General features: G+C 49.1%; 3 protein-coding genes across 11 annotated transcripts in view; all 3 read left to right on the plus strand.

The window, feature by feature from the left end:
• Window positions 1-3,425: 3,425 nt before the first annotated feature.
• ITGB1BP2 (integrin subunit beta 1 binding protein 2) lies at window positions 3,426-8,797 on the plus strand. The gene is made up of 11 exons (XM_017819158.1): window positions 3,426-3,614; window positions 3,829-3,878; window positions 3,977-4,033; window positions 4,623-4,771; window positions 4,907-5,019; window positions 5,261-5,319; window positions 6,180-6,250; window positions 6,475-6,577; window positions 6,986-7,105; window positions 7,555-7,617; window positions 8,373-8,797. The coding sequence occupies exons 1-11, from the start codon at window positions 3,551-3,553 to the stop codon at window positions 8,622-8,624; spliced, it is 1,101 nt and encodes a 366-aa protein (XP_017674647.1). The 5' UTR covers window positions 3,426-3,550; the 3' UTR covers window positions 8,625-8,797.
• A 518-nt stretch (window positions 8,798-9,315) lies between these two features.
• Window positions 9,316-23,834, plus strand: LOC108499398 (rho-related GTP-binding protein RhoG-like). Of its 7 annotated transcripts, XR_001875524.1 has the most exons (5): window positions 10,219-10,276; window positions 12,463-12,546; window positions 13,636-13,691; window positions 19,526-21,427; window positions 23,427-23,834. XR_001875524.1 is itself a non-coding variant. In XM_017819161.1 (4 exons), the coding sequence occupies exon 4, from the start codon at window positions 19,547-19,549 to the stop codon at window positions 20,120-20,122; it is 576 nt and encodes a 191-aa protein (XP_017674650.1). In that variant the 5' UTR covers window positions 9,316-9,389; window positions 12,463-12,546; window positions 13,636-13,691; window positions 19,526-19,546; the 3' UTR covers window positions 20,123-23,834. The 7 variants fall into 7 exon arrangements, 6 of the variants coding, with proteins under 6 accessions (XP_017674650.1, XP_017674648.1, XP_017674654.1 ...); XM_017819161.1 differs by lacking the exon at window positions 10,219-10,276 and adding an exon at window positions 9,316-9,389 and having other exon boundaries at window positions 19,526-23,834; XM_017819159.1 differs by having other exon boundaries at window positions 19,526-23,834.
• Window positions 23,835-24,035: 201 nt separating this feature from the next.
• The window catches only part of TAF1 (TATA-box binding protein associated factor 1), a 30,271-nt gene continuing 29,897 nt past the window's right edge, over window positions 24,036-24,409 (plus strand). For all 3 annotated transcript variants that reach the window (XM_017819151.1, XM_017819153.1, XM_017819152.1), the window contains exon 1: window positions 24,036-24,205. In XM_017819151.1, the coding sequence (XP_017674640.1) occupies window positions 24,080-24,205 (126 nt within the window). In that variant the 5' untranslated portion in view covers window positions 24,036-24,079. The remainder of the gene's footprint in view (window positions 24,206-24,409) is intronic.

Raw genomic sequence — 24,409 nt, forward strand, 5'->3', positions numbered from 1 at the left:
TGAATTGTCCTCTTGGACAACAGCTGGTACTTAACCCCTCAGCAGTGCTATCAGAAGAGTGACTGGGCAGAACTTCTGATGTAGAATTGCTCAGCACATATTCTTCTGAGGAAGATTTTCATTTCCCAAATAAATAAAACATTAATCCTGCCTGCTAGCATACAGAGCAGTAATATGTTTGTCAGGGATTTTCTTTCTCCTAAGCAGCCTTTTGTATGGAGGAATTACTCTGTGCTTTAGAAATGCAGTGCCTTCCTGCTACCCTGGCTGCACGGAGCATCCTGAATGACTGAAGGGTCAGGGGTGAGCTGAGTTTCTTTCCCTGGAGGCATTCAGCAGTGTTCTCCTCAGGAATGTGAAGGGCTGTTTTACACTGACCCAGATTGTTCAAGGGCAAACACATTAAGCTGGGTTTGAAAATAATTTATTCTTTATTTTCTACCTCCTTTTTGTTCTGTTATATATGAAATTAAGTGTACATGAACCAAACAGGCTCTATTTTTAATTCTCAGCTGGCCCATTCCTTGCAACCTGTTGCAAAGGTGTTGGTCATGATTGTCCCTGCTCAGCTGACTCACACAGTGACTTCTGCTTTACTTGGAGCTCTGCTCAGGAGGAGGGTCACACTCAGCAGCACAGCCCAAGTGCCACTGCCAAAAGCCACAGCTTCAAACAAGATGCTCTGTGATGGGTGTGCAGTCCAGCCCGCTCTTAGCCACCTGAAACTCATCTCTTCTTCCTAATTTTTAAAGCACCAGCTCCAGCAGAGCCTCGAGTCTGCTGGTGACCAACTGAGCAGTTCCCCTGGAGCTCATCTTTGTTTCATGAGGGATGTCTTGTGTCTGCCTCCCAGGCTGCACCTCCTCTCCCTGTCCTCTCTGGGGAGCCTCCCCATGGGTTGGGGGCCGTGGACACTTTGGTTTACCACCTGTCACTCTGCTGTGTTCCCAGTAGGTTCTGTCTTTCCAGCCACCTTGTTCCTGCAGACATTTGCCACAGTGCAGCAGAGGAGCTGGGGCAGAGCAGTTGTGCTGCTGCTCCTCGGGTGCCAAGGGGGTCTGTTCAGCCTCGGCCCCCCCAGGTACCTGCTGGTATTTCTGCAATGTGTGTGAGCCACATCACCCTCTTGGTATTCCCTCTGAGGTGTGCAAGGTAACCCGAGCTCCAGATCCTTGCTGGCACAGGGATGGTGACAGCTGCAGCCCTGCTGACAGCTCATGGAAAGGACAGGGACATCTGAAACCCTAGAGCCCCCAGCACTGCAAATTCCCCTGTCACAGGCCTCTGCCCAGCTTCCTGGGTCCCTAGCCACCCTTCTCTCCTCAGCAGAGCCTCTGGATGCCAGCAGCATTTTTTTACCCACCTTTGGGACTGTTGGGTTAGTTATTGTGTTCTGAGGCAGTACAGTGCCTCGAGGAGGGTATCAGCTTGAAGCCATTGAGCTCATGCTGGTGTGAGAGCTCCCCAGTGCCCTCACATCTCCCTCCCAGCTTTTGGGTGGATGTGGGTTTATACACAGGGCACCCAAGTATAGGGAGGTGTGACAGTGTTACTGTCCTCCCTTCCAGTGGGGCTGGAGGTGAAATAGCAGGGCAATGTGAAATAAGTCTGGAGTAATTTCCCTGGTAAGCTCCAGAATTTCGATGGCAGTTCACTCCATCTCTGAACTTTGAAGATCCCCTTGGGGTGACAGAAGATTCTTCAGGCTGCTGTAGGGGGATTAAGTAGGTTAAACAAGCATCACAGGACAGGGTTGGAGTTGCATCAGCCATGGCAGACCCTGGGGGTTTCCCTCTTGTACAGACTCTTTGTGCAGCTTCTGCTTGCAGGAATTGCCCTTTGCACTGTCTGACAGTGCCAAGGACTTATATCAACCCTGGTTCCTGAACAGAAATGGTACCCAGGTGCTGTGTGCTCCTGGAGGTCCAGGCAGCACCCAGGAAACAGCTGTTTCCACAACCAGGAACAGCAAAAAGAAAATATTTGGTTTAGATACTTATAGGAACTAAGTAAAACCTTTGATCTCAAGAGGGTTTCCTGTTTGTAGAGGAAAACCCTTGGGTCCCAGAACAGGAGCAGGGAGTCTGGGCAAACCCTTCCTGGGTACAGGGGTGCAAAGTAACATTTTGCACTTTCCTGTGATGACAGTGATCTTCCAGGGAACAGTTTTCATCCCTGGCATGAGCTCAAGGAAATATAGTCAGGTCTTGGTCTTTGTATGTGTCCTTCCCCCCCACACACCCCCAAGGTCAGATGAGAACACCAGTGGGTATTGCAGGAGGAACTGTTTGAATGCTCACATAATTAATGTATTCTGGAGATGGGGGATCTGAGATGCTTGTGATTGTCTGTGGTGCACATCAGCCTGCAAAAGGGTATAAAATGCTGCTGCAGTCTGAGCCAACCAGGCAAACTGGTCTCCTGAGGTCACAGGCAGCTTCTGGGTGGTGTTTGTCTCTCCTATCCCCTGCAGGGACACCTGCAGGGTATGTCCAGGGCAGAAATGCCTTTTGAGATAACACAGAACATGCAGAACACTCACTTTTGGAGGGGTGAGTGAAAAATGCTAAGATCTGGTCTAATACAGAGATAAAATCCTAAAGTACCTCCATAGGGGCTTTATTGCTTTTTAATTGTCAATTCTGCAAGGCTAAAGACCTAGCCAAACCTGCTTATATTATAATCCTTTAGACACAGACTGTGACCTAATCTGAGACTAAGTGGAAGGAGCCTCACTGAGACTTCTCTGAGAAATTTAGAAAGCGAGGGGATCTCACTGAAGCTCAACGGGAGGGACCGGTCCTGTATATACTATATTTTGTAACAGATGTTAGAACTGTTATTTAGATACTGCACTGGCGATATTTAGATATTGTATCAGCAATAGATCTCACCATAATCACCCATAAAATCACTGTGTCCTACTTCTCACGCCCGGCCAAGAACCTTCCCTTGACTACTCTGTTACACCTGGGCCGCACAAGACCCCACATCGAAGGATATCTTCACACAGCCTTGGTCTGCTGGTGCCTCTGCTTAGCAGGTGGTTGTGCCTTTTGGGGCCAGGGGAGATCAGCACACATTTTGCCCTGTGACTCCAGGAATTCTCTTCCCATCTGTTTCAGGAAACTTTCAGCTGCTTCTATAAATGCTGAAGAAACTGAGCGCAGTCGGTCCAGAGGAGCCGTGTGTGTGAGTGGGGTGGTGCTGATGCCTCCACGAGGGATGCCGGCAGGATGACAGACACTGGGAGGACCTCTGCACACCCCAGGCCACCCTGCAGTGCCCATTCCCTCTGCTGGGCACAGGGCCAGGACAGAAATGCCTTTCGAGATAACAGAGGCGCCAAGCCCCATCAGCTGCTCTGTCCATCTTTAGCCTGCTCTCCGGTTACCAGCCACCTCCCACGGCTGCCTCCAAAGATAGGCAAAGCCACCTCCTGGAGCCTGGGCTGGAAACTGTGGGGAAGCAGAGGAGGGATCACAGGCAGGGATGAGCCTGGTGGGATTTCTGTGGAAGGAGTGAAGGACGGTGCGAGTTCTCCCGGGCGATGGCTTTGCTGTGCTACAACAAGGGCTGCGGGCAGAGGTTTGATCCTGAGCACAACACTGAGGGTGAGTGGGCCCATGTGCCCTGCACCAGGGTGGGTGGGAACGTGTGCTGCTTTCCCAGTGTGTGGCCCTGGCTGCCATGCTGCAGCTGGAGCTGCCAAGCCCAGCACAAGGAGCCCACATGGCAGGAGCTGGCTCTGGACCTGCCGGCTGTCACGGGTGGCTCGTGGGCAGGATTGCTTCCCCTGAAAGCTTTTGCCTGGTTTTCCCTTTTCAGACTCCTGCCTGTATCACCCAGGTGTCCCCATCTTCCACGATGCCCTGAAGGTGAGTGGGACTGGAGCAGGGGCTGCAGCTGCAGGGGCTGACCTTGTGCCCAGCAGGGTTGCCCACACCTGACCAGCTTGTCATCTCCTGCTGCCTAGGGCTGGTCTTGCTGCAAGAAACGCACAACAGACTTCTCTGAGTTCCTCTCCATAAAGGTGAGCGACCCACCAGCCCAAATGCGCCCAAATGCTCTTCCTCCATCCTCTCCTCCTGGCCCCTGCCCTGTCCTGTCCCATCCCCATCCTCTACCAAGGCTGCCCCTTTTGCCCTGCCAGCCAGGGATTTCCTATCTGCTTCCAAGGAGCCTGCAAGCAAGGGTGCTGCTCCCAAAGTGCAGGGAAGGTTCTCCTGCAGAAGGGTGCTGGAAGGGGCTGGTATCCCCCACCAGGATCCTGTAGGAGGAACATAAATGCCCAAAGCATCAGCACAGCTGAGAATGTCTGAGTGGTCCTGGGGGAGTGAGGAGGCACCAGAGGCCTGGGAACATGGAGGAGACTCCTGCTGCCATTCAGCTGCCACACTGGGGTGCAGCAGGGCTGAGACCTGCCTACCATGGCCCCAGAGAGGCTGCCACACCATCTTGCCCCCAAGAATTCCCATGGACACAGCCCCTGCCCTGGTGCAGGGTCAGAGCCCATCCCTGTAGGACACAGAGCCCCCAGAGAGTGGAAACTCGCAGGGTTTGGGAGCAGCCACCATGTTTGGGAGTACAAAGCAGTCATCAGGCTTGCCTCTGATGTTCAGGGATGCACAAAGGGGTTTCACAGCAAGGAGAAGCCCCCTGAGCCTTCCAGCCAAGGGGAGACCTCAGATGAGCCGAAGGCCAAGCCAGCAAAGGAGCTCATCTTTCAAGGACCAAAATCAGCTGAGAAGATGCTGCGGGAAAGACCAAGGTGAGATAGGCTCAGCTTACAGCGTTGTAAAGCTTCTGCATGTGTCCTGCCCTGCTGCTTCCTCAGGAGAGGCAACAACACTTAAATTGCAAAAAAAACCCCGAATACTCAGCCTTTGCTGCTGCTGTTTCCCAGCTCTGATGAGCCAAGACAACTGCTGCCCATTAAAGTATCCAGGTCTCTGGAGCAAGCACTGGAGAAACTGAACCTGTCCTCCAAGGACAAGACCCTGGAGAGCTGTGGCACAGGTAGTGATGAGCTGTTGGATGGCAGTGGGGTTGCACATGGCGAGCTCAGTGGGGGTTTTGTGTGATGGGCTCAGTGCTGGGCCGTGGGAGCTGCGTGTTCAGCTGCCTGCAAACCCGCAGAGCTGGGCCTGGGGGGGGCACTGCAGTGGGCTGTGCTCGGTGGCGAGCTGAGCACGGGGCTGAGGGGGGATCAGGGGGCAGGTGAGGGTGGTGTGTGTGTGAAGCTGTGCTGCTCTTGCAGGGGAGGCGGCTGCCCAGGTGACAGCTGGCACCAGGTGCAAGAACGCGGCCTGCAAGGCGGTGAGTGCCCGGCAGGGTCCCTGCTTTGCCCTCCTTTCCCCATGACCAGGAGCATCACGGGGCTCATCACCCAGATGACACCATCTGGGTGCAGGGCAGGGTGTCAGACAGGTGGGAGGTGGCAGTGCCCATCTGCTCCATAGGCTCATCCCGTCCTTGCAGTGGCTGCCTGTGTCACATCCCAGCCACATTCCTGCAAAAGACTTCCAGACTGGCGGTACAGTCGTGTTTCACTGCTGCCCATTGCTTGCAGTGAAATATAGCACAAAGTCAGGATTGGGCGTGTAAGTAAAATGCATTTAATTAATGCTGCACAGCCCACTTTGTGTCTTGCCCCAAGGCTGCCTCATGTAGCACTGCCTGCCTCGAGGGAGGGGTGGGAGGGCTGGAATGCTTGGGAAGCAGCAGAGCTGGAGCAAGCAGGGAGCGAAAGGCAGGAGGTAGATGAGGACATGAGACTGACATGCTCTGGGAAGGAGGGGAAAGGACAGGATGGACAAATGGCCCTTTGCACCTCACAGTGAGTTCTTGTGATGTCCAAACCAGCCCCGGGCTGGGAGCTGGCATTTGGGAGAGGGTCAACAGAAGGGCTCCTGCCAGGGTCATGGGGGTGAGACTGTTGTCCCAGGAAAGCCAGGGTGACTGCCCTGCCAGCAGGGAGCAGGGATCAGTGCTGGGCTGCTGGCTGAGTGTAGTCCCAGAGTAAGTCTTCACAGATGCTGGGCCTGGCAAAAGGGTGATGTTGGGCATTGTGCTGTGCCCTGTGTGTGGATGGGCATCGATGAGTGAACACCTGGCTGTGCTACATCGTGCTGTGCCACAGGCACAGACAGAACTGTCCTCTGCTTCTCTCTCCACAGATCTACCAGGGCCCGGAGAGTAACACAGAGGTTTGTACGTTCCATCCTGGCGTTCCTGTCTTCCATGAGGGGTAAGAAATAACCCTTTGCTAGAGGGCAAACTCACCCTGCTGAGGGCTGAAAGTGTTGCATTGCGAGGTTGTGTGGCCTCAGCAGCGCAGCCAGGGCAGTTGTGGGTGATGACAGGGGGCAGGAGGAGCTGTTGGTTACAAGACCCTCTCCCTCCACACCACACTGTGGTTCCCGGTCCTGCTCCTGTGTGCACTCCCCACTCAGGTCACCCTGGTCTCCTCAGGATGAAGTACTGGAGCTGCTGTGGAATCAAAACAACGGACTTCAGTGCCTTCATGGACCAGCCAGGCTGCAGCAGAGGGTGCCACTGCTGGACAGAGAAGGGGGTAAGGACAGAGAACTGCAGAAAACTGAATTTGGTTTGAGGCTTTCCCTCAACAGCAACAGCCCCTGCAGTGCCCTCCAGACTGAGTTTCCTGATTGCACACAGGATTTACGAGTTTGTTCTAGAGTGACTCTGGAGCAAGAAGGGGATGTCTCTGATCTTAACAAGTCTTGGATCAACCCTAAGCACAGCACAGATGTCCCATGTTGCATGGGACAGCCTGGCAGGGGCTGCCCACCTATGCATGAACCACCTTCCCTCAAAAACCTGCACAAAAGGCAGGGCTGGGTCTTGCTCAGCTGATGCCAACCTCAACCTGGAGGAGATGTGCAAAGGAGCAGGGACATTCCCTCTGTTTGGGGTGTGCCTGAGCTCCAGCCGTGCTGTGATGGGCTCCTCTCCTCGGCAGGACAAGAAGGCGGTGCTGTGCCGGCAGGACTGGCACCAAACCAGCAGCCAGGTGGTGGTCACGGTCTATGCCAAGAACCCCCTGCCCGCCCTCAGCAGTGTCAAAGCCAATCGCACTGTGGTGAGTGGGGCCAGCAGAGCTGGGGTGGGGGAGTGTCTTTCCATGGCACCACCCGATTCTGATGAGCCAGGAGCCAGCCAGGGGCCTGGTGCTCCTTGATGGCCTGTTGGACTTACTACAGGCAGGGTTGGCACTGCCAGCCGACCTGTTGTCCCTGAACTGAGAGCCTGGTGGCTTCACTGCTGCAGCAGCATCTGCCTGGCAGCTCTGGCTTTCAGCCTCACTGGGTGGCTTTGCTGGCCTTGAATCACCCAGCCTGTGACAGAGGTGAACCTGGCATGCTCTGAAGGGAGCGAAATGTTGCCAGGTGCTGAGGGGATCACCAGGCCATCACAGTGGAGTCAGGATATGGGATGCATTATGGTGCTGAAAGGAGGCTGCACTGTGCAGGGGAAGAGCTCTGGCAGTGCTGTGCTACCCACTCAGATCATTTTCTGTTGATGTTTCAGCTTGAGGCTCATGTCATCTTTGAAGGGAATAAGATTTTCCAGGCAGAACTGGAGCTCTGGGGGGTAAGATCCTGTTTATTTTGATTTCCCTATTCCAGCAGTCTGCATGGGGCTGGGCTGCAAGGCTTTGAGGCAGCCTGGGCTTGCTCTTGGTCCTGGGCTGGGTTGCCCAGGTATAGGCATTTATAGCCATCTCTGCTAGGAAATGCCTTAGGGGTTGTGGGGAGGCTGAGGTGGCTGTACTGATCAATCCTGCACTAAGATCAGAGCTGGAGGTCACTGCCAGCTCTATAGGTGTTCTGGGCTTGGTCTCAGGCTGCCCCAAATGCTCTTTGGCCCAGCAGATTCCCCTCTCCCCTTGCAACCCTGCTGTGAGTTGCAGGCAGGCAGCGGGCGAGAGGGGAGAGACTCTGATTTTTCAGCTGCTTGCTGGCTGGGGAGGAGCAGTGAGACACAGGAATTTGCATGTGCATTTCTTGTCTGTATTTCTGGTGCGTGCTGCCTGTGCCTGCAGGCAGCAGAGGGCTGACAGGTGTGGGTATGGCTGTGTCTGAGCACAGCTCCCTGCTGGGGAGAGGCTGTGCCGCAGCTGTGCATGTGACTGTGGCGAGCTGAGCTCTCCTGAGCTCTGTACCAGCACTGTGGTGCTGCTCAGACACAGCAACGCGAAGCTGAGCTCAGCTGCAGCCCAGGTTTCTCCCAGCACACAGGGAGAGATTTCTCTTCTCCTCTGGCAGGGCTCTGCCACTGTGGGGAAAGATAAGCGTGTGCTGCCTGCCCTCCCCTGCCTGGCTCACTGCACCTTTCCCTCTTTCTAGACCATCGAAATACAGAAGAGCTTTGTGAGCATGGTCCCAACCAAGGTGGAGATCACGCTTTGCAAAGCCAGCCCTGGCTCCTGGGCCAGGCTGGAGCTCCCCCAAAGCAAGTTGCAGCCCTGTGGTGAGCAGGAGAAGGAGGCTGCCAACGCAAAAGAGCCTGGGGCAGCGCAGGAGGAGGACTCTGATGACAGCTTGAGCTGGTCGGAGGAGGAATATGAAGAGCTGGAGATGGGAACACCGAGCAGCTGACAGTCCAGTGCTTCAGCAGCTGAGCAGTGCTGGTTCCTGAGCTGCTGGTGACCTTGGCACTGCCTCCAGAGGAGCAGACCTAACCCTGGACCGTGTGCAGGCTGCAGCGTGCCCTCTCCCCTGGTCAGAAGGAACAAGTAATAAACACCCAGAGCAAAGGTTGTACTCTGAAATCCCTGACAGGCGCTTTAGAAACGTCAGCGGGCCAAACCCTGCCTTCTGCCACTTCCTCTCCCGTGTCTGGCTGGGGCAGGACAACAGAAGGAGCTCCCCTCTCTGCACCTCAGGCAGCCTGGGCCAGGTGTCCCTGGGGCCCGGGTGCTCAGAGCTGGGCATCCTGCCTGATGCTGGCATTCCTGGGGGTGCTCACAGCCCGGCATCCTGCCTGACCCTGGCGCTTCTGGGGGTGCCAAGTCCCGGGATTTGCTGGATGTGACCGCCCTGCCTCTCCCTCGCCCGGCCGTGGGGAAGGGAGCCGGGCCTTGGGGGTCTTTGGAGGGCGCTGGTGACTGTGGACACAGGGGAGATGCCATCGCTGCCTGCGGTTCCAGCGGAGCCGTGGCGTTCCTGCAAAGCCCGTCACAGGCGTGACAGCGCCCGGGGCGGGGGAGGGCGATACCGCCCGCGGCACGGGACAGGCGGAGGGTGCGGGGGCGGGGGATCTCCGCGGGAGCCGGGCTGTGAAACAGCGCCGGGAACGGGGGAGGGAGGCGGTGCAAGCCGCGTGCCGCCTGCACCCGAGCATCCACGCATAAAGACCCAAAGGTATCAGCCGCACATTGTATAGTCTTGTGCAGAGAAAGCAAAAGCTATCACTGAGTTTTACAATTCTTTTTAAGGAAAGAATTATTCTTGTTGAGGATGCGTGATGTATATTCGTTGTCTTTACAGAGACAGTGAGCAGACATTGGAATGGGCTGCCCAGGGAGGTGGTGGAGTCACCGTCCCTGGAGGTTTTAAGAAGAGACTGGAGGTGGCACTTAGTGCCATGGGCTGGTTGACAAGGTGGTGTTGGGTCAAAGGTTGGACTCGACTATCTCAGAGGTCTTTTCCAACCCGGCTGGTTCTGTGATTCTGTGATTCTGTGACTGTGCACACACAGAGACGCGTGCTCTTATTTCCTATTCCTGCTCGTGGAGATTAAAGCGAATCAACTTAAGTAATCATTCAAAACCAGATCCAAGCTATACTGGGATGAACGCAGAATCAGAAATTAACGGCAGATGCTGCGCGCGGCGCGCAAGGGGGCGGAGGGCGGGGGTGTACGGGAGCATTGGCCCATCACCGGGGCCGGGGTCGGGACCGGGGTGGGACTGTCCCGGGGCCGGGCTGGGGCCGGACTGTGCCGGGTCGCTGTCCCGTGTCCGGGCGGTGCCGGGTCCGGGCTGTGCCGGGTCGCTGTCCCGTGTCCGGGCGGTGCCGGGGCCGGGCTGTGCCGGGTCGCTGTCCCGTGTCCGGGCGGTGCCGGGGCTGTTCCCGGGGCCGTTCCCGCTCCGCCGCCGCGGGCGCGGCCGCTCCGGCTCCCCCTGGCGGTGCCCGCGGGGCCGCGCAGGGCGCGGAGGGCGCGTGCGCGCGGCGGGCGCGGGGCGCGGCCGGGTCGAGGGTCCGCGGGCAGCCGGGGCAGCGGCGGCGGCCGCCGGCACCGCCCGGAGGTGAGAGCGGGCCGAGGAGCGGGGCGAGGGGCGGCGGGGAGGGGGGCCCGGGGAGCCGCCGGGGGGAGCGGAGGGCGCGGCGGGGGAGCGGCCCCGGCGGGCCCCGCGCGCGTGTTCCCGCCCGGCGGTGCCGGAACATCCTCCGCGTCCGGCCCCGCTGTCAGCGCGGGGCGGCGGCCCCGGGGCCACCGCGGGTCCCCTCGCCGGGGGGGGGAGGCGGATTGCGGCACCTGCCCCGCCGGGAAGGGCGAGCTCGGGAGCACCGGGGGCATCGCGCCCCGGCCGCGTGGCCTGGTGGTGCCCGGGGGTGCTGGGAGGTGAGATGCGCGTCCGCACGCCGGGCGCTGGATGTGCTCGTCGGGGGGCCCGGAGAAGCCGGGGAAGGGTTTTTAAGCAAGCCCTCCTCCGGTGCCGTTTCTCGGGGAGCGGCCCCGTGACCGGTCGTGGTTTTGCCCGTTCCGCGGGGAGCGGAGGTTGGGCCGCGCTGCTGCAGCGCCGGGCTGATGCTCATCCGTATCGGGAGCTCCGCCGCAGGCTTAAGGCGACCTCTGCTCCCGGCGAGTGTCATAAAAGGTTGGCACGGGATGAGTTTGCCTCCGGAAAGGTCTCTTCTTTCACTGCCGAGAGTGGATTTTTCTGGGAGGGATATAAGAGTCGTATTTGATCTGCCTTCTAAAAACAAATTGCTGTCTCGGGAAGAGCAGGGCAAAGTAGCCACCTGAAATATTTTGGAGGATGTCAGGAGTCACAGGTATTGTCTCATTTAGCAGCCTCAATCAGCTTAATGGTTTCTCCTCTGAAGTCCTCTGAACTTTCAGTTTTTATAACAACCTGCACCGAGGAATTCCTGCTTAACCTCAAACCCCAAGAAGCAATGCTGCTTTTTATTTGTTCTGAACTCCTCTCTTTCTGTTTTTTGTTTTGTTTTGTTTTTTTTGTCCCTTTTGGTTCTTTTTTTTTTTTTTTTTTTAAGAACCAGTGAGTAATCAGTATCTGTTTACTCTTTATAAACACTTGTGATGCCCATCATAATCTGAGTTATGAAAAAAGCTTTGGGTACTTTAATTTAAGCGTTCTTTATGTGTACCCCATACTTGCAACATGTGTCCTGTGCTGGAGTGCAGTACTCCTTCTGCAGCATCATTAAGCTCTTTGCCCCAAGCTTATTTTTTGATTTTCAAAAGCTCACGTTCTCTTCCCTGTGAGATGTAAAGTACATCGCTCAAAGGCACGGTTTAGGGCCGGTTTGCTGCTGTTCAGCTGCACAACAATTTTCCTATAGGGAATTTAAGATTATGAGACATATTTGGCATTTTAACTTGCTATTTCCATTTTAAAAAAACCCCACTTTTGAATGTTCTTCTATGGAGGAATTTTACAGAGATCTTGGAAAAATAATAAATATGCAGTTTGCAATTAGTAGGAGGAAATTGAATGTGCAGTTTGATTTGCTTACGTGGTGAGGCTGTGATTTTTTGCAGTCCAAAGTGTTTTCACTCAGTTTGGTGTCATGCCTTTACAGGGAATATTTTTTTACTTTGCTGTACGTGCCTGTAATGTGTAAATCTGTCAGACTGCTGAGAAACTCCTTAACTTTTGCTCACATTTTAGAACTGCAATACATGATGCAAATGAGACTTGGCAAAAATTGCAGTATTGTAGTGCACAAGCCATGATGATAACCACAATGAGTGCATGTGTTAACTCTGATCTTAATCACACCAAAACTCTTTAAAGACACTTTTGAAAACTGTTATTGATTAAGCAAGTGCGTTTTTGTTTGTTTTGGGTTGATTTTGTTTGGTTTTTTTTCCCATTTTGTTTTGTGTGTTTTGTATTTTGTTTTTGTTTGGGGTTTTGCTTGGTTTTGTTTGTTTTTTTGTGGGTTTTGTTGGGTTTTGTTTGTTTTATTTGTTTATTTTTTTGTTTGTGTCTTTTCTAACACACCCCTCCCCTCAGTGAAGGTTTCGGGTGGAGGAGGAGAAATCAAAGAAACGCAACCCAATGAAAAGTGTGTTGGGGCTTTTTTTTTTTTCTCAAGGAAAGAAGCTTAGATTTTCCTGGTGTAACATTGCCCTTTGGATACAACAGTGGCTTTGTTACAACCCAGAGTGCCAGCAAATGCCAGGTGACAAAACATGATAGGGAGACAGACTAACAGTTTTCTTTCCTTCCACCTCAAATAGGAATCGAGGATGCTTAAACTGGATTTATCATTCATCCTGCCACGAGCTGCTTAATACCCCTCTTCACAGAGCCTTATGCCTGAGGTACTGTTTGTTTGTTTTAGCCCACAGTAACAGAAGGTAGAAAGGACATTGTGTCACTAACTTTTGATGAACTGACTGTGATCCCCAGGACCTGTGCAAGTTGCTTATGTCACCCAGCAGGCAAGCAGTGGATGTGGGCACAGCACCCTGCAGTCCTGGCTCCTGTTCTGACACCTTTGCTGTTCTCGCCACTGGAGCTCGTGCTCAGATGAACTGTGAAGGGTCCCTGCCTGGATGAATCCATGGTTCTGTGGGTGGCAGGAGGAAAACCAAGTTTAATACTCAGGGGCTTTTGATTATGGCAGGATACATGTCACATTCCTACACTGGGAATTTCAGATACCTGCTGAGGTCTTGGTTTTTAGCTCCTGTGACTGTGCAGCTGTACCTTGTTGCAGTGTTGTTTCATCAACTGTGCAGCTGTTTCATGACCTAAACTTCTTTTAAAATATTAATTATCCATTAAATATAATCTTAGATTCATAGAATTTAAGGTATTTGATATTTAGTCACTAATATTATTGCTCTCCTGTAAAATTTGGAGTATGAGTGCCTGTAGTAAGAGTGTTGTTGCACTGAGGTTTGTGTTGTTGAAGTGCCCAAATACCTCGTGCAGACCACTTGGTTTTCACTGTAGTTCCCTAAGAAACATGGCTTACATGGTAAAGCTTACCTGTGTTTCATCCCTGGAAAAAAAAAAATCTTTAAATCCATAAACCAATTTCAACCTAATTTGGCAGGGGTAGAGGTTTTAAAAATATTATTTGAAAGGTTTTGAGTGGTTTCTTTTATTTCTTTGAAACAACTTTCTGCGTCAAGAGGTGTAAGGGCTTTGTAGCATTGGCACTGAAGGAACAACCAGTGAGAACTGCACTGGTGTAAGGCATCAGTGACATGTGCCTGGAAGCTGAATTTCCAGGCAGAGAGCTCTGCAGAAAAGGAGCCTTCTCCATTCTGTTGTTCGTGTGGAGCTTGGGTGGTGGAGTGCACAGTTCCCGCTGTGCTGCTGAAATCTGCCTTGGCTTGTTGATTTTTTTCCCCCCTCTGCTGCCATTCAGGTTGTTGCTGAGTGTTTTGTTTCTCTTGCAGGTAAATGGCAGGACAGAAAGCGGTGTGAAAACTTTGAGAGGCGCTGGGGAGTCCAAGTAGGTCATTCGTTGCTGAAGGATATTAGGGATGAGGTCTCTCTCCTATTTAACTTTTTTTACTCCTTCTTGGCATGCATTCTAAAAGTCTGGCACTTGTCCATTCCTTTGGCACTTGCCTAAAACAAAGGCGAGTAAGCTGAGCTGTTGTGGAATAGTAACAGAGTCTTGATTAAATTGCTGAGAGCCCCTTTTTCTTCCCTTTTAGTCTTGGTGGGTAAGCTGCACATGTGAATTAACTCCTTTGCGTGGGTGAGGGTGGTGTGATACACTTGGAGCTGCCTTATCCACCCAGTTCTTTGTTGAAAGTTTCTGCCTGACTTCATGTTTCAGGTGGACAGTGAATCGTCTCTGATCTAGTTTTTGTTACTGAAAGATAAGCAATTAAGTCGTTTAATTTTCCTAACTTCTGCTTGCCCCTGGTAAGACAGGAGCAAATGTCTGATCCAGGGGAGGGCTTGGTCAAATGTGGTGGCTGAGCAGAACGACACAGATCAGTACAGCTGATTTCAGCTGAACTCCTGGTGTGTTCTTGGCTCAGTTTTGGCCAAAATGGGGCCGCATCCAAACTGTAAAGAGAGATAGGGAAGACCTGGCAAACTCAGTGAAAGGGAGTTTATCAAAGAGCAGTATCAAAGCTAAAATCCACCTAACAAAGAGGCATTTGGTGTTAGCATAGCAAGGGCAGAGACAAATCCTGCTAAGAAGTAGTTTCTCTGCCAAGAGTTTTTAGAAGTGCAGGAAGTATAAAAAGCATAAATCTAGAGAGCTACAGAAGAACTTGGGTTACTGTTTCCTCTGTTTTCTCTCACTGTATTCCCCCTTCTCTGAGCATGCAGGGAACTTTCCTTCAGAAGTGTTGAGGGGAAGATCGAGAAGTTTTTTCTCTCCCACAAAACAATTGTGATGCAACGTGAAGTTTTTGTGTGGTTTCACTTGTGATGGCTTTGTGGGGAGGGGGAGTGGGATCCAAATCGTGAATTTCCCCAACAAATATTCACCTGGGTGTTAGGAGAGCAAGCTGTCCATGTTAATGATACCAGAAAAGACTTAATTAGGTCAGAACAGGAGCAGCTCTCCAGATGATGTCTTGACACGCCAGTTGAAATCTTGCACATTCCAGAGGAAGTGCCAGGTGTGCAGGCAGTGAAGTCAGACTTTGCAGCATCTTCTGAGAAGGAAACTAACCCAAACTGGGAATGCCAGTTTTCTAATTCAAAGGCACTGATGGACAAGATAGAAATAACTCTCATCTGTATAGAAATAACCCCACCTGTGTGGGGTGATTTGGTTTTTGGTTTTGTTTTTTTTTTTTTTAATTAATTATTATTTAATTTGAGAATTATTCCCATTATGCTGTAGCTGCTAGAACTTTAGCTGTAATAAAAGTACTTTCTCTGGCAGAACTAAGAACCCAGATTACCTCTCAGTACTTTGGATTTTCCATTCACTTGCTTCTCTTGTTGCATAACCTTTAAACTTGGCTTTGAAGCTTGTGCCCAGCTTTCTGTTTCTAAATTCTTAAGTATTTTTTTTTTGATGTGTTGACGTGTTAATCTGTATTTTGCTCTTTTTCAGTTCTTGTTACTTATTGTATGTGGAGTTTTTCTTTCTAAAATTTCCCCAAAAATTCGTTAGAAGGTCACCAGAAGAACCCCAAACAAACCCTAAACCAATTTTCCTGCTCTTGTTAATGTTTGTTGGTAATTTTGGTTTTGGATAATGGGGTTTTTTTCAGTTTATATTTAGATAGCATGCAGTGCCAGCTTGAAGGGTGCCATGCAAATTTGAACCCCAGATTTTTACAGTCTTGGGAGAGTTTTCTTGCTAAACAGATTGTTTACAAGAGAAACTAAATTGAGACTTCATATATTTTGAAGAAAGCAGTACCTGGATTTAATAGAAAAGGCCTGATGGAAGTAATATTAGTTTTCTTGGTTGTGACTTATATTAAAAAGGTCTGTGTCTTCCATGTGTAAATCTTTTACCAAACTACACCTGCTCACAACATACAGGTTTCTGGAGTGGAGTATCTTCTTTCTACTCATTATTTTTTGATTGATTTATCTAAGTTTTGTGTTTCAGTACAAATATTGTGTGTTCTGGTGCGTTTGTTTTTCTGTATTGCATATGCCACACGTGATTCCTTTCAGCTAAAGCAACCTACTTTAAAGGAGCCTTTCAGAGAAATACACTTAAAAGCCTACAAGCTCTTTAGTTGTGTTTGTGTAGTTAATACTTTGCCTGATGCTTTGGCGTGTTTGCATGGAGTTATTTCCTACTGCAAATGCTGCTCTTCTAAAATCCCAGCCTTAGTGGGGTAATTCCAGGTATTAGTTCTGTGAAAGAGCATTTATGTTCCAGGCCTTCTTGTTACATTATTACCAATTTCCAAATTGAAATCTCTAATAACCTCTTAAATAAAGCCCCAACAAAATAATCTTTGGGTAACACACTTTCATGAGACATTCTAAATCAGGTTGTGTTAACTGCTGGTGGTCTGGGGTACTTGTGGCTTTGTAGTTTGTCAGTTCATAAAATGCCTGTACTGCCTGGCAGTGCTGGTGTGATGACCCTCCAGACAGTGCCTGTTGTGTTCAGGCTGGATGCAGTTTGGGGATACCCTGTCATTCTGTGGAAAGCTCTGGACAGAAGTGCTTAGAGATGTAAGAGGTGCAAGCACTTGGGGGAGCTTTTGGTTTGTGTTCTAAGGAGAGATCTGTTTACAAGCCTTTGCAACTTGTTTACTTTAGAAACTAGGAGTTGGGCGTATAAAAGGCTTTGTGTTTTTTTGTTCTTCAGGGGACTCTTGTTGCTAGAGTTGAATTTTTTGTTGCATGTGTCCAGCTGACTTAGTCCTGCCATCCCTGTGATGTCACTTGTTACGGACCGATCAAAATGAATCGTCTGTTGCACAGATAATTCATTTGGGCAAAAAGCCTTTGCTCTGGGAGCAGTGGTGTTGGTCACCACTAAGGGTTCTGGCAGAGCATGTTCTGGTACTTCAGTGGTTTGATGTCAGTGCAGGAGTAAGCTTTAAAACCTGCTCTGTGTGCTGCAGTCCAGGGACTTGGGCAGCAGCAGCAGCATGTGGTGATTCATTCCCACCATCTGCTGCCACTGGCTTGGTTGTACCTTCACAATTGGTTGTGGTTTCATCCAGTTTAATAAGTAGTTCAACTCCTCAACCTTCTTCAGTGTGTGATCACAGCTGAGGAGGTGCTGTGCTACTGGGGTGGGAAGGGGAAAGAGGGTTTGGAAACTCCCGGGGGCAGATGTAGGGAGTGTGGCAGTGTCTCAAGGCAGACTGTGATCTGCCCTACATGGAGTCGCTGTTGCATCATCAGGTAGAACAGTGTTACAGTGTTAAAGTACTTCTGCTCTTCTGTCACTTTTTGCTTGTAGCACTCAGGCCCTTTGTGTTCAGAAATACTGTGTTGTGTGCTACCATTAACAGTGTTCAATCTCGATTAATAATAAAATGTCAAAAATGTTTAATTTGTAATGTTTTAAATAATTTAATATTGAAATGGGCTTCAACCTTGGGGTTTGCAAAATGCAAGTTTTAATTTGGCACAACTTCCTTGTTTGGTGGTTTTGGTTTTTTTTTGGAATTCCCCCCCCCCTTTGTTTTTTTTTCTTCTTTTTTTTCCCTCCAGTTCTGTTAAATTTCATTCTTGGTGCAACTGTTCTGGAATAATATATTCAGTCCTGCCCTCAGCTTTTGCTGCTCAGTGCTGTTCTTCGTTTTAGTGATTACCTTTATGCAGTTCCATACATATCTCTCTTTACATTTGACTGGAGCCCTGAAATGGGACGACTGATTTTTTTGATCTGCGAAGAAACTCGTATGTCTGCTTTTCTGCCAAAGCTCAAAAGCACTTGCCAGGTTTCATTTCAGGTGATTCATGCTGTTTTAGAAATCTAGTTCCTGCCATTTTCAAAAGGGATAGTCTGCTTCTGCATTTTTGTTTCCCTCCAAATTTTTCCCCTCCAATGTCCTGCTGGGTTTCTGCACTGCTTCCCACCACTGGTTGGTTTTCAGCAGTGCCTGTGCACACACACTGATCCTTCCCTAAGCACTGTGTGTTGTAGTGACCACAGTGGTTGTCACTCGAGTTGCCTGTTGCAGCTTTGTGCCGAAGCTTCAGGTAGTCTCATTTTCACTCAGTCCAGCAGAATCCTGTGTGCTCCCAGTGGGAACACAGCAGTATGTGGAGACAGATAAAGACTTTGTCTGAAAGGACAAAGCTGAGACTTGAATGATAATGAGTTGTTGATTTGTTTGGATGGTCTTAAGAGGAAGTTGGAGGGAGGGGGTTTCATGACTGTTATAAGTGACTTACTTCACTTGCGGGTTTTCCAATATTCCCTTTTATTCTTTGATGGTGTTGGAGCTGAGATCCTTCTGGAATATGCAATCAGAATAGTTTAGTTTGGGAGGAACCTTTATAGGCCATCTAGTCCAACTCCCTGCAATGAGCAGGGACATCTTGTACTACATCAGGTTGCTCAGAGCCCCATCCAGCCTGGCCTTGAAGGTTTCAAGGGATGGGGCATCCATAGTTTCTCTGGGCAACCTGTGCCAGTGTTTTACCACCCTCATTGTGAATAACTTCTACCTTATATCTAACCTAAATCAACCTTTTCTTAGTTTAAAACCATTACCCCTTGTCCTACTGTAACAGGCCCTGCTAAAAAGTTCTTCCCACTATTTTCTTCTGTTTGAAACAGTGTATTTGCTGCTGGTTGCAAGTTGAGGATTCTGATAGTCCCTCAAAGGCATTTGGGTGAGAAGGCAGAGGCAAGTTCCTTCTTGTTCAGACTGGCTGTGGAAGCTCCAACGTACAACAAATGACTGCTTGCAGTTCCATGCTATTTTCAAATCTAGTTTAAAATTAATTGTGTTTCAGACTATATCACTTAGATTATCAAACCTAATATTCATATAGCAGGAAAGGGATAAGGGAAACCTTAAAGTGTCAGGTATCTCCTGTGTAACAATTCCCCAGTTTGCCTAGGAATGCTATTTTTTACAGCATATACTTTTGTCATGCTCATTATTTAGAGGACACCAAGTAGCTCAAGCCTATTAAGTTCTGCTTGTTCTGTCACTGATTAGTGAGAGTAATCTGTTCTTGGCTTCTTTAGAAAAATTCTTTATGTAGTCTAATCTGGGTACTATGGCTAGTTATATTTCAAAGAACAGCTTTTCTTGAATATGCTGCTTTCTGAACCTTTTATCTGTGTGTCCTCTAAGTAATGCAGTTTCTTGAGGTCTGATTGATCTGAGTATAGTGAATTATTATAGTGAACAGTTGCAGTGCAGCCCAGCAATGAATATCTTGGTTTAGTATATAACTTTTGGATCTTTCTTTGTGTTAAACTGTTTAGGCAATGGACTGTGTAGGCAAGAAGTGTGAATCTTGGAGAGTGTGTGTGTACAGAGGTGTATGTGTGAACCTAAAAGGACAGAGTATCTTGTTACTGGGTCTGAGGTCACGATCCCTTTCCACTTGCAGGTGCCTCTAAGGGCTTGTCCTTTTGCCTGTGGGAAACAGTCTGGCAGTAAGGCAAGACTGTGGGAATTTGGCTAATTTGTACTTACATGGTTGGAATGCAGCCAGTTGTCACTTAGCTCTCAACTCTTTGCATCTCCATTTCACTATTGTCTTCCTAGCCCCGGGAGCTCTTTAGAATGGCTTGAGACACTGAATGTGTGTCAAGCTGTGATAAGAAATTGTTAGCTATATTAAAAACACTTGCTAAAGCTTATCTTTAAAATGGCCATCGTTGAGTGTGCTTTTCCTGACTCCTTTTCTTGCTTTGTGCAGGACTTTGTTTCTGGGTGAAGGATGCAGACTATAAAGTGCGTGGTGGTCGGAGACGGCGCTGTGGGAAAAACTTGTCTCCTCATCAGCTACACCACCAATGCCTTCCCAGAGGAGTACATCCCGACTGTGTTTGACAACTACAGTGCCCAGATGACTGTGGATGGCCGGACAGTCAGCCTGAATCTCTGGGACACTGCAGGCCAGGAGGAATACGACCGCCTGCGCACGCTCTCCTACCCTCAAACTAACGTCTTCATCATCTGCTTCTCCATTGGCAGCCCCTCTTCCTATGCAAACGTGAGGCACAAATGGCATCCCGAAGTTTCTCACCACTGTCCAAATGTCCCCATTCTTCTAGTGGGCACGAAGAGAGACTTGAGAAATGACCTGGAAACAGTTAAAAAGTTGAAAGAGCAGAGCTTGGCTCCCACCACCCCGCAGCAGGGGACTTCACTGGCTAAACAAATTGGAGCAGTCAAATATTTGGAGTGCTCAGCATTGAATCAGGAGGGCGTTCGGGAGGTGTTTGCTGAAGCTGTCCGTGCAGTTCTGTATCCTGTGACGAAGAAGAACACAAGAAAATGTGTCTTATTGTAGTCACCTTGGGTGATGGATGTTGCTGTTGACTAGAATCTTGGAGGGCTTTCTAATGAGTTAAATTGAAGATTTGCATCTTGCACTAACAGCTCTAAGCAGAAATCGGTTATACAATGAATATTCTTGCAGTCTTACTGCTTCAGGGAAACTGAAACAGAACAGGTTTTTTTTTCCAACGGAGAGGTCAAATATCTACTTTATTTCTAAAGTTCCAGTCTCCAGCAGCTTCTCCAGGGATCACCTGGGTTCTGTCCTTAGTTTAGTGGAGGAAAATAAAAGAGGAGACTCCTTTGAAGCCACTTCTTTACTAGATAGCCATCAGTTACTTGCTGAAAAGCACCAATTCTGATAACCCCGCTTTAAGTCTAGCTGCTGCTTTTCCCATCCTTTATTTACTGATTGAATTTGTTTTACAAACAGAAGGCCGGTTGTTTTATCAATTTAAAGCTTGAAAACAATTTGTTTACTTGCAAAAATGCCTGAAATATTACTGAGATTCACCTTATAATGAACTGTGATCATTTATATGAAGAGTTAGTGTAAGGCACGATTAATGCAATGAGCAAGACCCAGGGAATACCTGCAATGATTTTATTAACAGAAGCAGGAGCTGATTTTTCCTAATGTAAGGAACTTAGAAAAATGATGAATCACTCAAATGAGTGATTTTCATAGTTTTGAGTTGGAGAAGTGGTAGAGTAGTTTAGATGCAAGTCTTCCATAAGCTTCTAAACTGAGATTTTATTTCACTGTCCAAAGAGACATTGCACCCTGAGAATAAAGTTTTAACAGTTACCTTCCCGGGATGACTGAGATATTTGGGATGACAATTCTCAAAATGAGATTTTCAATGTAATCTCTCTGATGAATCCCAGAGACTTGAAAGCAGCTCTTGAGGAATTAATTGCTTCACTTCTTAACGTTCTTGGGGCCACCACCTGAGATTTTTATGGCAAATTCCTGTGTTGTTTTTTTTCTGTGAGAACACTGACAGAAATTTTGGAGGTTCTGATTACAGGAGCCCGAGTTTCTTCCTGTTGTCAGTTCAATCTGTAATGGTTAGCCAGTCACTGGATAGGATTACCTGGGCAGTTTTTTTTTTCTCCTCTCTACTGGATGCTCAGTTTTTATGAACTCTTTTAACTGAAGTTCTATTTACATACTTTTTAACTTTCTTCAGCAGCTCTAGTAAGTGGCAGCTGGCTTTTATTTTCAGGATGTGCACTGTTCTTTATGTGTGGTTCCGGGACCAGCTGAGGAGTGAGCGCATGAAACCTTCCTTAGACTTAACCTTCCAGCTCGATGGTATGAAAGCAGCATGCTTCAAAGATACTTTGTGTGAAACCAGTGGTGCTGGACTGGGCTTTGTTGTCTGAAGTTGACAGTGCTGTCTTTGTCTGGCTGCAGCCTCAATTGGTCATTCAGAACTTGCTTTCTTGTGATTCCCACACATGCAAAACTGCACTGGTGTATACCCTGGTCAGAAAAAAAGTGCCTCGTTTTAGCAGGATAACAGAAAATACATCCACAAGGTTGTTAGGGATCTTGTGTTAATTTGAGCTTGCTTTATCTGATGCTGGCAAAAATACCAGGTGGATAGAAATGTTTTTATTTGCACCCTTATTCCACTCTTTGAAGAGGATGTGCCTTTCTTCAGCTGGTGTAGCTGATGCTGATGCTAACTGCAGTTCTTGTTTATCTGACGTATGCTCACTCTGGTACTGCTTTAGCCATTGATTATAAATTGCAGTTAATCCAAATACTGGTACCTGTGGTTAGCGAACCAACACCGAGTTCCAAACGTTGCCTGAGCACAGGCAGTACCAAAACCCCCCATTCTGTGGGATGTTTGCAGAAGCCCTACAGACTCTGCATATTTTTCTTCACTAAGTGCCATTGCCTGGAGTGTCTTTGCATCTTTTGCACTTGTAGAGAAAGTGCTGTTCCAGATGTGGTTCCTGCCACAGTGCCCTGAAGGCTGTGAGGGTATAGAGTATTCTGTGAGATAACCTCTACTTACCACGTTCTGCCTTTGCTTTAGCTGTAGGCCTTTAGTGTGGGCTGGGCTTGCAGGCAGCAATTAACTCTGTGCCTTGTAATTCAAGATTATTTTCTGTAGGTAAATTTCAGTAACTGAGTAAATAGACTTTACCATGTTTAAAATGTATTTATTTAAGCCAGTGCACATGGTTTGTTTTAATGTTGGTCAGACCTAAATCAACTGTCTAGTTATCGTGGTGCAAGCCCTTAACCTTTGCTTTATTCAGAGATGTACTTTAAAAAAAAGTCTGTGACATGTTTGAACTAGTCTTAAGAGGTGCCTGTTATTAAAATTAAAAGTCTACTTTTTTTTTTTTTGCTACATATATTTGCAGTTTTGTACTGAGGCTACTACTGTTTTAAAAAGTTTTTACTTTTTTACATACTGAAATCTTTTAGTTCTGTGTCTTTTGTGGTTGTTCCTAACTGGATTACAAGAATTTTGTGGAGAAGAAATCTTGTGAGAAAGTATTATTGCACAACCCTTGCCCCCCTGTTTCTGTAGGCTCACAAACAGCCATCCTGGTGTGAACTGGAAAAGAGTATGGCGAGATAAAATTCAACTGCTTAATCAATTTATTTGAATCGGTTGCATTATTGATTGCATTATACCAGAACACTTTATGCCCATTTAGATTACTTAGTAAATGGATTGCACAACAGTACTGAGGAGAATAACACGGTAGTCATGAAAATGAGCAGAGAGTGATCTTTGAACACCATCAAAAGGTTTTTACTGGCTTTGGAGTACCTGGTTATTTAGATGCTTTGTATTTCTGTCACTTCCTGCCAGGAGTAACAGTCCTGGCTGACAGCTGGTTTCTTCCAGCCTCTGCTTTTCCTGAGGATGAGCTTCAGGAGCTCAGGAATCCAGTGAGCTTCTCCATTCAGTGGGCATTCTCCATTTCTGATCTTCCTGCCTTCCCCCCCCCCCGACAATTTTTGGTGCATTTTATTGTAAGTAGTCCAGTGCTTCAGTCTACCTACAATCAGTTCTGTTTCTCCCATGTTTTATTTTTCTTCCGTTGACAAATACAGACTTCGCATCATCCCATGGCTGGATTTTGTCTTGTTTTGGGAGATCAGAAAATCCGGTTAAGCTGTGTGGGTTTCCCAAACTGTTCAAGATCCTTCAGTTTGTTACTGAGTAGAGATGCAGTGTGTATGTCTTAATTCACAGAAGAGACTCACTGTGAAGAGATAGATTTTAATCTTTCAGTTTGTGAATGATTTCTGAAGTACTTGTTTTTCTTTTAAAATATAGCTGAAGCCGAGCAGTTCAGGAATTCTGTGTCCAAAGGATGTTATGAGGTGTGCTTAGATGTGGAAGTGCTTTCTTCGGTTTACAGCTGTAGCTATTTCTATGAGTTTTAAGCTAGAAGAGCCTCACCATGCTTTGTTCTCAAGTGCTAAACCTCACTCTGTAGAAACCTTGGTGCTGCTTGGGCTGACCTGGAGAAGAGGATGGATCTCACCGGGGTCCCTGGGTGGGCGGCAAGGACCACCCACCACCAGCGGGAGCCCAAGACTCTGAAGTGTGGCACTGATACGTACACTGGCGACTTGATTTTATACGATAAAATAACTTGTATCACATCTAACAGTTTTAAAGGGTTTTTTTTCCCCCTCTCTTCACTTTTAAATTATGCACTGCAATAAACCTTTCCCCCCACCTCCGTGGCTTGTCGCATTAACTCGCCCTGCCGTTCCGTACCGCACCTGTGCTAAAAGGCAGCTCTTTCCTGCGGAAAGCCGGTTCCCAAAAGGCCATAATCGAAGGAATTTTTGGGAAGGGCGGAGCGCCCGCGGTTCCCTGCGCGGTGCGGGCGGGGCCGCCCCGGGGCCGTTCCCAGGGCGGTGCCAGGGCCGGCCCCGATCCCGCCCCGGCCCCGCTTCCGCGTCCGGGTCGGCGCCGCGATGTCGGACTCGGAGAGCGAGGAGGATGCGGACGGCGGCCGCGCCGAGCCCTTCTCCCTGGCCGGGTTCCTCTTCGGCAACATCAACGAGGCGGGGCAGCTGGAAGGGGACAGTGTCCTCGACAAGGTAGGGCCGTGTCGCTGCGGGGGGACGGGCGTCAGCCGGGGTGCCCTAGGATGTGCCGGGGTGCTCGGGGTGCCCTGGGATGTACCGGGGTGTACTGGGGTGCTCGGGGTGACCTGGGATGTACTGGGGTGAACTGGGTTGTACCAGGGAGACCTGGGGTGCTCGAGGTGACCTGGGATGTACTGGGGTGAACTGGGTTGTACC

The sequence above is a fragment of the Lepidothrix coronata genome, unplaced genomic scaffold (genome assembly GCF_001604755.1).
Source record: "Lepidothrix coronata isolate B3197 unplaced genomic scaffold, Lepidothrix_coronata-1.0 Scaffold73, whole genome shotgun sequence".
NCBI classification, from domain to species: Eukaryota; Metazoa; Chordata; class Aves; order Passeriformes; family Pipridae; genus Lepidothrix; species Lepidothrix coronata.